The sequence below is a fragment of the Melanotaenia boesemani genome, chromosome 5 (genome assembly GCF_017639745.1).
Source record: "Melanotaenia boesemani isolate fMelBoe1 chromosome 5, fMelBoe1.pri, whole genome shotgun sequence".
Taxonomy (NCBI): domain Eukaryota; kingdom Metazoa; phylum Chordata; class Actinopteri; order Atheriniformes; family Melanotaeniidae; genus Melanotaenia; species Melanotaenia boesemani.
In genome coordinates this window covers 23,287,546-23,299,421 of record NC_055686.1, presented here as the reverse complement: position 1 = coordinate 23,299,421, position 11,876 = coordinate 23,287,546, and the positions used below count along the sequence as shown (strand labels likewise).

General features: G+C 38.2%; 1 protein-coding gene across 2 annotated transcripts; it reads right to left on the bottom strand.

The window, feature by feature from the left end:
* Positions 1–13: 13 nt before the first annotated feature.
* Positions 14–11,588, bottom strand: slc7a7 (solute carrier family 7 member 7). Of its 2 annotated transcripts, none has more exons than XM_041986124.1 (11): positions 11,392–11,588; positions 10,717–10,800; positions 8,813–9,442; positions 5,485–5,610; positions 5,162–5,306; positions 3,286–3,409; positions 3,087–3,190; positions 2,872–2,968; positions 2,613–2,762; positions 2,318–2,501; positions 14–711 (listed from the first exon to the last, which is right to left on the bottom strand). In XM_041986124.1, the coding sequence occupies exons 3-11, from the start codon at positions 9,303–9,305 to the stop codon at positions 638–640; spliced, it is 1,497 nt and encodes a 498-aa protein (XP_041842058.1). In that variant the 5' UTR covers positions 9,306–9,442; positions 10,717–10,800; positions 11,392–11,588; the 3' UTR covers positions 14–637. The 2 variants fall into 2 exon arrangements, with proteins under 2 accessions (XP_041842058.1, XP_041842057.1); XM_041986123.1 differs by having other exon boundaries at positions 10,717–10,764.
* Positions 11,589–11,876: the final 288 nt, after the last annotated feature.

Sequence of the window (11,876 nt, the reverse complement as noted above, 5' to 3'; positions counted from 1 at the left end):
CATTTTTGGGTTCTTGTCTTTTTATTATAAATACATGTTTGCAGCTCGATTTCTTCAAACTCGTCAACATTTAACAATGTTTGAATCAAACACTGTTGGAGAATTGGAAAATCTGTGTAAAAATAGCCCTTTACTTCACCAGACGTTACAGATGACAATACAAAACACATGCGTGTGAATATGGAGTGACATACTCTAACCTATTTAATTGTTTTTTATAGAAATAATACCAAGGCTGTTTCTATAGTCGGCAGTGCTTTCAGTTTCCAAGTTGTATAATTTAAAAACAATTTCCAGCCTTCAAGTAAAATCAGAAAAGCTTTTCATGTATTTAATTTCACAGAAAATACTTGGTGTATCAGTTAAATAATTCTCTAAAAACCTGCATGGTTCTGTAATAGAAATTAGTGTTGACTTCTTCAGGAGTGCATCATAATGTTCTCCTTGAAGTCACAGTCAGAGTGAAACTTTTTCCAGCACCTAAATGCCTGATTAGCAGGTCAGAGAGTCGTATCCAGCTCAAGCCCAAAGTGTTTATCTGTTGAGGTCTTGTGGCAGCAGCAACAGGTCAATATGAATTCAGGTTTTAAGCTCCAAGAGGCATCAGTCTCTGGCAGGATGAGAAAACTAAGCTTCTTTACTCTGCTTTGTCGACATCCATCTCTGTCAGAACTGAGAAGCAAACTTTCTGAATCAGCACACCACATTTAGCTGAAAGAAGCAGATGCAGGAGGATGGTTAGAACGGCTGCTTTGGCCAAATGTTTCAGCTCAAAGACAATAACATCACATAACATTGATTTTTGTAAGGAAACCACTACAGTGTATTTTTTTAGACTAACCATTTAATACATAATATCACAGATTAAAAAGATGTTAAACAATAGATTTGCAATGATTGAACTCAATAAGTTGCATCAATAATGCTGCAATACAAACAGCTTTGAAGCTGCTGTTGAGTGTTTGCATGCATTACTGCTCCTAATTTAGCCACAGCTTGACATTTTTTTAAATAAGTATGTTAATACATTAAAAACTGTACAGCAGGGGTCATAATAATGCAGTTCTTCCAAAAACTGAACTGCTGTATGAAGTGTAAATAACGTATTTCTCAAATCATTTAAACTATTTTCAATATTATCTTTAATATGAAGACATGTCTCAAATATTTAAACTGAGAAACATTTTAAATAAGGTACGATAATCCTCAAAGTCTAAAAGGGAGAAAGAAAAGCAGGTGTAACGTAAGATTATGTCACCAAAAAGTAAATAAGTAACTGAAAGAAAAGAGAGGTTCAAATCTAATGATGGGGACAGGTTAACAACTCTCAGTAACTGAATAATACAAGAAACATGCACATCCTTAGCAAAAAAACTAAACTTGCACAAACACTTTCAGATCTCGGTGTATAATTTCAATTAATTTGTGGATTTTATCCTCTATGAAGGTTTTTTAAAGTTCAAGGCAGTAGACTTCCTCTCACTTATTTTAAATCAGGTACAGATTGAGCAAGTGAGCAAAAATAATCACAAACTGCTGTCTGACATCTGTACTACACTAAATACCTAAATTGTCTAACTTTAAGTATTTATAAGTTCCTAACGATGGAAAAACTTTTCCCCACAGAGCTTATTATCTGAGATCTTCATTTAGAGCACAATCATTTAATTTGTTCCTTTGAAAATAATATTTCCTTTTTCCATTCACTGAAATTAATTTAAAAAGTTCCCATGGATACCTGCCTCACGCTAGAAAAACCGCTTGTTTGTGGTACACAAAATCATCATTTAGAAAACCTAAAGAAATCTCTGTTCTCACAGGACAAAGATGAAAACTGCTAGTGAACCTCAGGCACTCAGACAGCACCACCATCACATATGAATGTGGCATGAATGGATTATGGATTCATTGTAAAGCACATTGGGTGCCTTAAAAAGCGCTAGATAAAGCTAATCCTTTATTAATATAATTATTATTATTTTAGCAGAACAAAACAGTACAAACTGACCTGTGTTCACTCCTGACCAGTCACACACTGAAAACATTTGACAAGTTATGAATCAAAGAATAAAATAAAGGAGGCTCTGAACTGTTCCTCTGAAATCCTTTTCTTATGATATCATATGATATTTGTTTGTTTTCATTTTTCCAAATTTTAACTAAATATAATGGTTTACATGAACTGCAAACCATTCCCTTCCATTTTAATTTATTTATCATGCAAACTTTTTTTGTAAACAGGTCATAGAACTTTGTTAAAAAGTTGAATTTACATTTCATCTGCCTAATTTTAATATGAAAACAGAATCAGTCTTACCAATGAAGCTGCGTAACCACAAGGGTCTTTTACTGGCCGGCGTGTAGCAGCAGAGGAAATAAACGGGAATTCCTGACAGGGCGATGCCAATGCCAATCAGAGAGTTGATGGTGTCGCTGTAGAGAGGCACCACCACCAGGAAGATGGTGAGGAGGCAAAAAATGATGGGGTAGAACAGACTGAGCTGTGGAAGGGAGAGAGGAAGATGATGGCATGATGGCAATCTTCTCAGGTTTGAAACTTCAGCTGATCTTCTGAAAGACTAAAAGTTCTGTTTTAAATGTAAATGAATTACCTTTAGGGGTCTCTCTCTGTCTGGCTGCTTCCAGCGCAGATACAACTGGCCAAGAATAGACAGACCAACAAAGAACCAGTAGCTGAAGCTGTAGTAGTTGATCAACCTGAAAACATCTTCTACACACAGGTATATGAGAGCCATGAAGCCCTAGAGAAAAGAGCAAGAAACATCAGTGAGACTAAGAACTGTGAGGATGGATGGCAGCTAAATGACATCACTAAGACAAAAGAAAAGAAGATGGATGGGGTTGACTGACATTGAAGAGCAATGCAGGGATGGGAGTGTAGCGGTGGACATGGATCATGCACAGGAAATCAGGCAGGTGGCCCTCCCTGGAGCCCACGAAGAATAGCCTTTTGAGACACAAAAATGAACTAACGATGGAACTTGCTGACACATGACAATGAATTGAGCTTTAATGATGCAGGGATTAAGTGTATGGGCATAATCTTCAAAGGCAGACTCACTCACCTGGAGGCAGCCACGATGGAGGCATTGAGCCCTCCAAAACAAGAAAGAGCAACGGCAAGAGGAATGGTCCAGTTCATCACTCCAAACACCTGATCTGCAAACGTCTGCAGGGAAAAGAAAATGGGATTTTTAAACAAAAGCTGCACTCGTATTAAGTTGAATACGAATTTGAATTAAGGTGAGGATTAAAGGTACTTACCACGGCAACAGCATCACTGTCTAAGATGGAATTGATGGGGAGGATGGTATAGTAAGCCACGTTGGTTAGAATGTAGATCACTGTTACAATGGGCATGGAAATAGCGATGGCCAGAGGCAAATTCCTGCAGTTCACAGAAATAAACAGGAGAGGGAGCAGAAGAGATGAGATACAGACTCTGGGTAAAGATCACATCAGCTCCGTGGGCAAAGGAAAGATGTGGATCAGGGTGAGGTGCAGTTGTTTGTCACTTAATCTGCCTGGGAACTTTGGGAGAGGCTTGTGATTCAATCGCACGTGAAGTCTTATTTCATTTGATCAGTGTTCGACTGAGTGAATAAGAGCAACAGCTTCACACACACACACACGCAGGCACGCAAATCCTCTTCTGTACTTTCTCTTCCTCACTCTGAGTAAGATTGTGTCTACTTTGTGATTTTATGTTATCAGTTGAGTTGTTTGTTATGCATTATTTGATATATAGTGAAGAATGAAGACGGGCTTCTTAAGGTTAATCCTCAAGCGTCGCAGGTGCTTAAGACAAATAGCATCATTTTGAATATGAAGCTAAATCATTGTATATCCAGATAATTGTCAAGTACATGACTGGAAAAATCTTTGAAAAAAGCTCCACTCTGCAGCACTGAGTGTGAAGTCTCTTGTGCCTTTTAAAAACTGGCCCACATTTCCAGTAAGAGTGGAAACGACATGTCATGTAGACAAGGAGAAGTTGGGGTACTTTATTTAGGAAACAGGTCATGGCTCACAGATTACATCTACTTTGTGGTTCTAACAAAGCACCAAGATCTAACACAGATCAGTTCTGGTTTGACTCTTTTTTTACTGAGAGACATCTCACTGCTGCTGCCTTCAGTCATGTTCTATCAATATTATGATAATTTATGGCAGTAGCTGCACTCATATCCACTGATTTTCAGTTTCAACTTTAGGGTTAGTTTAAAGTCTATGCTTCTTTTTTGTCAAACAGGAGCTGAGACCTCATGTTTCACATGCCAGTTGCTTAAATTCAGATAACTTAAAAATACATTAAAATTACCCTCATACAGTAAATGACGAGGCTGGGTTTGTATTTTGGCCAATGTGTTGTAGCTACAACTTTTCTTCTATAAATGAGGGGTTTACATGCGTAAAACCAGAACCTGTTCAAATGAAAACAGAGACCTAGTATAAAGATCTTGTCTTGTAACTAAATAAGTGAATAGATCTACAACCAATGAGAGGGTTCTGCCACAACATAAACATTTGCTTTCAGGGTTACCTGAACTTGACTTGGTGAAAATGGTAATAGAATAATTAATGGGAGGTTTGCTACTCAGCCCCCATCCTGTGTAAAACCACAATTCGCCATTTACCTGATGACAGTATGTTCTACAAGTTTGATTTAGACCATTCAAGAAAGTGCTTGCTGAGCAATAGTGAACAGTAACAACAGTAACTTTAAAACTAAATCTATACAAATGTACACAAATGCTTAATATTGTCTCACATCTTGCTCATACGGTGAATTAAGAACATTGGGACTGTTTTCAGTAAACCTAATTCTATTTCTACATTAATATCTGACTAATTGTTCTTAAAAAATGGAAAAATATATGCCTTAGTCATCTTAAATCTCAATTTTAAATCAGTTGTTTAGGGAGCATAGTTAAAAACCATAAAAAATTTTAATCCTAAGAAATAGAGTTTGCAGTATGTGGTTGTTCAACAGTATTGGTTCAGCTGCTGAAGTACAAGATATAAGGTGTACTATTAAGTGAGTTATCCATCTATAAGCAACGTATATTCTATCTGATGTTGTCCATATTATTTATATAGGAAACATCTCCCATTGTTTCATATTTCTGGCTCTGCTCACCTCTCAGGGTTTTTTATCTCTTCTGTGACAAAGTTGAGTGTGTCCCATCCAGAGTAGGAAAACAGAGCTGAGTACAGAGCCAGAGCAAGGTCTCCAGGATCTTTAGAGGAGCCATCAAACATGCCCTCAAAGTTCTGAGTGTAACCTGGAAGATAGCAGTGATATTATTATTATCAAATTAGTTTGATTGATGTTAATTTAAAGAGTGAATTAAAAGTTGATCATTTTCAATTAGCAAACAGCAGATGTGGTGTATAGGTCTCCTCTTCCTCTAAGCATGGACATATACAGTCTAGAAGGTGAGTTAGTGACTGCTTGAGCACCTTGTCCAATCTTAACCAGGCCAGTGATGATGACAGCGATGAGAGCAATGACCTTGGCATAGGTGAAGAAGTCCTGGACCCTGGTGCCCCACTTCACATAGGCACAGTTCACAAAAGTCAGCAAACCTGAGGGGCGACAGACCAAATAAGCACGTGCTGCATTACTCACACAGAAACTCTGAGAAGCGAACTGGTTAACAGCCTCATTGGTGACATTTGCTCTGTAAACTCAATGTGTGCCGGCATGTTTCCGTGAGGTTGATTTGAGGAAACGTTGCTGCTGACTCAAGCAGACCAGGCTGTTGTTTGTTGGATGAGGAAACAGCTGAGAGCAGCACATACAAGCTATTATGCACACACACTGCTTTAAAAACACGGGATGAATATTCAGAAAGTACCACTGATCTGATAAGCATGAATATTTCAGCTTGCAGTACTACTGATCCTTTAACTGATGATAAGTAAAGTAGTCTAAGCTGCAGCTTTTTCACATATGGTCCTCCTTCACCTTGAGCATGGTTGCTGTTCTTGGAAAACATGTTGTTCTTTTCCCCGTGTGTTATCATCCCTCCGGTTTATCAGTGCACAATCCTTCAAAGTTAATGAAGGTAGAGCAGTACAGGTATTCAGATGCAACTCAAAGTTTCACATAATGTCCTTTTTTTTCTAATTATGTTCAGTTTTGTATGTCTCACTTCTGTGAAACCTCCCTCCCATTGGGAGTTTTTCTTGTTGTGTAAGGTCTTCTCCTGACTCCTGACCACAAGTCTGATGAAGACTGATGAAAGTAATTCACCTGCAAACAAGCTGACTGGACACATTTTATCTCTCTCCCCATTGTTGACCACTGAAGACTGAAAGACTTCCAGTAAAATTATCAACTATCGTCTTCCATCTTTTTGACAGCTAAAGGATCATAACAGATCTGAACCCAACAGGATGTCCAGCCAAACATAACAGAAAACAACGCTTTGGACAGAGGCAGCCGGTGATGTGGGATGGAGAGTGAGGCTTTACCACACAGAAGTAGAGCTGGGGTGTGTTGATAGTGAAAGTTTAGAAGGGTGGGAGGAGAAAGATCAGGTTTAAGAAGCTGGTAACCAGTAGTTGAGATCAAATATGGTCCGGATGTGAAATGATTTGATGTTCACAAACTGTGAACTTACAAACAAAAACCTATGATGTGCAGGCCTTTGTTTGATGGCTTCTTAAAAAAAAAAGATTTACATCTCAATTAAACCCTAGAAAATAGGGAAAAAGAGGGGAAAAAAAACACTGAAGAAGAAGTATTAGCAGTGTTTAGGTTCACCTGCTCAAACCTGAGATCAAACATGATATGACACAAGTGTTGCATCATGACTTACAAGACAAAAAATGGTTTGTTTAGAAAAATTAAAATTTACAATGAAAGCCAAGGTTTAACCTTTTTTTAATTCCTCAAGTTCAGAAGAATCATTCAGAAAATGTTTTAGTGTAAGTCTGAAAGAATTCAACTGGAACAAGTTGGTAATACAATTAATATTAGATTATTCTAAACAAATTGGTTTTGTTTAGCGAACCTTTCTCACTAGTAAAATGACCCAGCAGTATCTAAGTGACAGCCATGATAAGAACTGTTTGAATTCTCTAATATACCAAAGAAAGGAGTTCAAGTACTTTCTTAATCATCTTCTTTAGCACAGAATACACTGGATCATCCTTTGTGGAAGAACATACATAATTCAATTCCACAATTATTTACAACTGCAGCTTTCAAAGCAAAGCTTGATTATGTTTAGCTAGTTGTCCTAACTATGGTTCATATGGATAAATGTGTTGACTGTGGGGTGCATGTTTGCAGCCTGCACAAAATGTTTCTCTTCTCAATCCTTTTCTTTCCTTTGTTATTCAGGAATCCTGAAAATTAAGTAATATTGTAACATACTAATATGATATATGCTCTCTGAGTAACATTGTTATACAGTTGCCTCAAATAAAGTATCTAAAGTCCTGTTTGTAGAATATCTATTGAATATCACAGCTTAGACTAGGTGTGGGTGGATTCTGATTACAACACGGTTATCATTTCCTAAGTCCTGAATCACTTCTCCTTAACCCTGTGATATTGTTCAATGAGGTCAAGGAAAAGAGCTTAGGAAACGATAATGGGAGGTGAACTTTCTTTAACATTTGACTGGAGCCCACAACTCAGCTGTAGGAACTTCAGGCCCACTGGCAGTACTACATTAAAAACAAACACCATTCTGTTGTGGAAATCACTGCACGGGTTCAGGATCATATTACTTTAGATTCTTTATGTTTTGTTCGACAGGCACCACATATTAGGTTTTCACCAAAGAAAACAGCATGACTAAAACCTTATTCTAGTCTCAACTAAAGCAGGTTAACACAACATTTCTGCTGATAGTTTCCCAGTGTCAGCCTAAATTTTGACATTTTTAATCATATATATATCTTTTTTTTAATGAGGCCATCAGTGAGAGGAAGTAGGTTTAGTTTTATGGTTTACTCATGTGCTGAGCTGTCAGTGCTGCTTCAGCCTCTCAGGTCAGAGTCTCCCTGTAGTAAAGACTTTAACTCAAAGTTATCATACCTCCTCTAAGCACTGCTTATCAGAGCATGTCGTAAATGTTGCAGAGTAAGTGTGTATGTGCTTGTTTTTAAAATCTGTTTGCACGTGCATTCCTTTCAGGCATGTGGGTGAATGAATGTGTAATACTGATTGTAAATTAACATAATACAAATATATTTTATTGTGGATATCAGGGCTTATTTGACAGGCATTAATTCAATGAGCTCTGGGTGTGTTTGGTTTGTTGTCTTGGTGTCTGGTTGCCAGAGTGTTGGTATGTCTTGGCCTTTAAAGTGGGTAATTGCTTCAGTGAATTTGTTATTAGTTTGATTGATAAGGTTAGTCACCTCTCTGTGCTATTGTGTTGTTGTACTAATCTCAACAATCTGAGCTGCTTCTGTACAGAGAGGTTGCCTCTATGATTGTGAGCACTTTTTGCTGTCCTCAGATCAGAAAAAGCCCTGACTCCCCATGTGACCAGTATTTCTAAATCATTGCTCTCAGAATGAGCAAAAAGTCTTCCTTACTCTTCCTTACTTAGATTTTGGTGTGGATCAGTTCCTCTTATGTCTAGCGTCAGCAGGAATTTCTGCTGCAGACCTGGTGACTGCAGCTGTACAGTCACCATTTTTCACTTCTCCAGTCTCCAAAGCTCACGTGCTTTGTCTCAGAAGTGAATCTGTGATGTAATATACACTTACCATCTGTGAATTGACTTGTCTAACATTCAAACACACTTTCTATGTGTATACTTACATATACAAGCAGCAGCCAGCAGCCTGTTGGCCACGTATGGAGCTATACAGGTGGGGAAGATGGGCTGCACCATGTAGTTGGAGAATGTGATTGCTATGACAGCCTGGCTGGTTGGCTCAATGATCAGCAGGGATGTCCACAAACGAATGAAGGCCAGGAAACCCCCAAAAGCCTCCAGGATGTAGGCGTAGGACGCCCCAGATTTGGTGATGGTGGTCCCCAGCTCAGCATAGCACAGAGCACCGAACACAGAGAAGATGCCTCCAATGGTCCACACCACTAGAGAGAGGCCATAGGAGGCACTGTGAATGAGAACGCCCTTGGGTGAGACGAAGATCCCAGAACCGATCATGTTCCCCACGATCAGACAGACCCCGTTCAAGAGGGAGATCTCCTTCTTTAGTTTCATGGACTCCTGCGAGCTTCCAGATTTGACAGATGGTGGGCCCCCATTAGTCCCCTCATGTGTGGGAACAGGGCTGTGGGACGCCATTGTTCAAGTTTCACTATTTATTAATTAGAACACAGTTTCCAGGTGGGATTCAGTCACAATTGAAACTTTTCTTGTCTTGATGTGAAGCCGAAGATTAAAACATTGACCTCCTTTTATCTGTGCTTATCTCCTGCCATCTGTGAAGACAACACACAAGGTCATGTCAAGGATGCTGTTACTATAGAGACCGATTTGTCCTTGCATACATGAAACAAATACTTGTGCTGGTTCAATCTTGCTCAAACAAAAACATATTTACATGCCACAGGTGCTAACCAAGGAACAAACACGCAAAATAACATCTTACAAGACTTGTGTGGACACTGTTGGATTTGAAAGCAGTATTTTGGATTGCAGAGCCATTAGGCCGCACAGTAAATGGCCTTTTAAGGTTGAGTGTATTTACAGAGAGATGGGAAGAGGAGCAAACATGCCTGAAAACACCAGTTCCTCGTTAGTAACCATAAGGTGAGGAAGAAAAACTGACCCAGACACACTTTTTTTTTTTTGCCTCAGAGCCGCCCACATATGCACCTACACACATGCACATGCACAGTTTAAGAGTATCAGCAGTGTGTGATCACATGTTTGCCAAAGTTCATTATCTGCATTAGAATAGTTAGATCATAAGACAGAAACAACAGACAGGATGTTATTTCAAATTTCCGCATAAGTGGCTATGAGTTAGCATATGCTAAGATAACGGGCTCAGACTTTTAAAATGACCTAAACTTCATTCACTGTAAATGAAGTTTTGAATGAAAAAACAGCAACTTATTTGGACTGCCTTTATGTTACATTTTTCATTGTATATTCCAGATTTCACCTTAAAGTCATCTTGTTGAACAGACACAGATATAAATTAATGAAATGACTGTGAACGGTGATGTAGCCTGCAGGAAAATGGTGTTTGGAGACACTGAGTCATCTCTGAGAAAGTAGTGAGAACAATGACGTACAAATTGATCCAAAGATAGTAAACAGAAGAAACTAAGTAAATAACCCATTTAGCAAAATGCTTGGGAGACTCCAGATCATTACACCTGATTAGATAACTTGATATGAGTGTACACAAAGACACATTATATGTGTATGTATGTGTATATGTACATTTACTATTTTACTGTATTTTAATATGAAATGTACCTTTCTACTAGTTGTGCGTTGTATTTTTATGTGTAATATATCTGTGTGTTTAAAGGACTGCAGCTTAGAGAACTACAGTCAGGTACAATGCATACAATACATTTTCTCTGTGATCAATGCCACTATACATGGTCCCTGTTCAATAAACTAAATAAACAAATATTCTTTACTCTAGATTTGAAGAAAAAAAATGAGAATGAAAATCAAATATAGATGTCTAAGAAAAGCTTGTGAGGATAAAGTAAAGAGACTTAGTGGTTCATACCTTAAGGGAGTAGTAGAGCAGCAGTATGTGGCTTCATTAAAGGAATCACTGCAAATAAGGACAGTAGATTGAATGCCCATGCATCTGCCAGAGAAATACAAGGTGAGGCTCTTACAAAAAGAAAGTGCAAGGTCCAAAATCTGCTGATAAGTAGTCTACTTAAGTTACTCAAGATTACATCCTGGATTCTGAAAACCTTTCCTCATTCAGTTATTACAGAGACATTTAGTTGAAAAGAAAATAACATGATATTATCATAATGAAAAAGAATAATAATGATACACAAAAGCTTATTTTATTTTTAAATTCATAAAGGCAAATCATAATAATGATTAAAAAATTTGCTTAGTTTCTCCAGTGTCAAATAAATACATGACAGATGAACCTGTCACCTGGTCGCAGGATGTTCAGTTTCAACCAATATGAACTCATCAAAGAGAACTTTTCTGATTCCTTCCATTATAAAATGGCATGAATCCATTAATTACCTCCATTAGCTCAGGTTAACAGTGATAAAAACCGACTAGGCACACTGTTTTCCCATTCCAAGTTAATAAACGATTGGCTAAATTGAGTCTTTGTTGTAAACCAGTATCCTATCAGCAGCTGTACTACATGAGTCAATAGTAAAGCCTTGATACAGAAGTGTGGAGCAGCTGTTATAAGGAGAGTTACCTTATCCACGCGCCCTTCAGCTCAGTTCTGGACACCCCAGAAGTCCAGAATAACTGTTACAGTCTTGATTCTGATTACAAATACTATTTAATTCCAGTTTATTACTCAGGTGTCTGCAGCTTTACGAGTCACTGTTCTCCCTCTCTGTTAAGGTCAATAACAAGCCCCCTCCTGCGTGTTTCCTCTTGTTTTGAGATTTTCCGTGTTCCACCTCTGCGCTTCTCAGCTGATGCACTTGTGGCTTTTATGTACTTCTGGTTTACAACGCTTCACCGCCATGGAAACGAGTCAGATGAAAGGAGGGTATTGTAATTATAGTCTGTCCTCTGTGTGAGTTTCGGCCCATTATTAAAAGGTCGTAATTTAATTATCGCGCGCATCCAACAGGTTTTTAATCTTTGTTTGAGGACCTGGGATGTTACATGGGATTTTCTGATTAAGTTATAGCGAAAAGAAACACAGCAAAGGCCTCGTGTTCAAGTGTT

Bases quoted from the DNA above. Each gene is read 5' to 3' on its own strand.
- slc7a7 (XM_041986124.1), bottom strand. From the start codon at position 9,305: ATGGCGTCCCACAGCCCTGTTCCCACACATGAGGGGACTAATGGGGGC. The intron at 3,191-3,285 runs GTAAGTACCTTT...TTTTCCCTGCAG, and splicing joins ACAGTGATGCTGTTGCCGTG to ACGTTTGCAGATCAGGTGTT. The intron at 2,763-2,871 runs GTCAGTCAACCC...TCTTTTCTCTAG, and splicing joins TCCCTGCATTGCTCTTCAAT to GGCTTCATGGCTCTCATATA.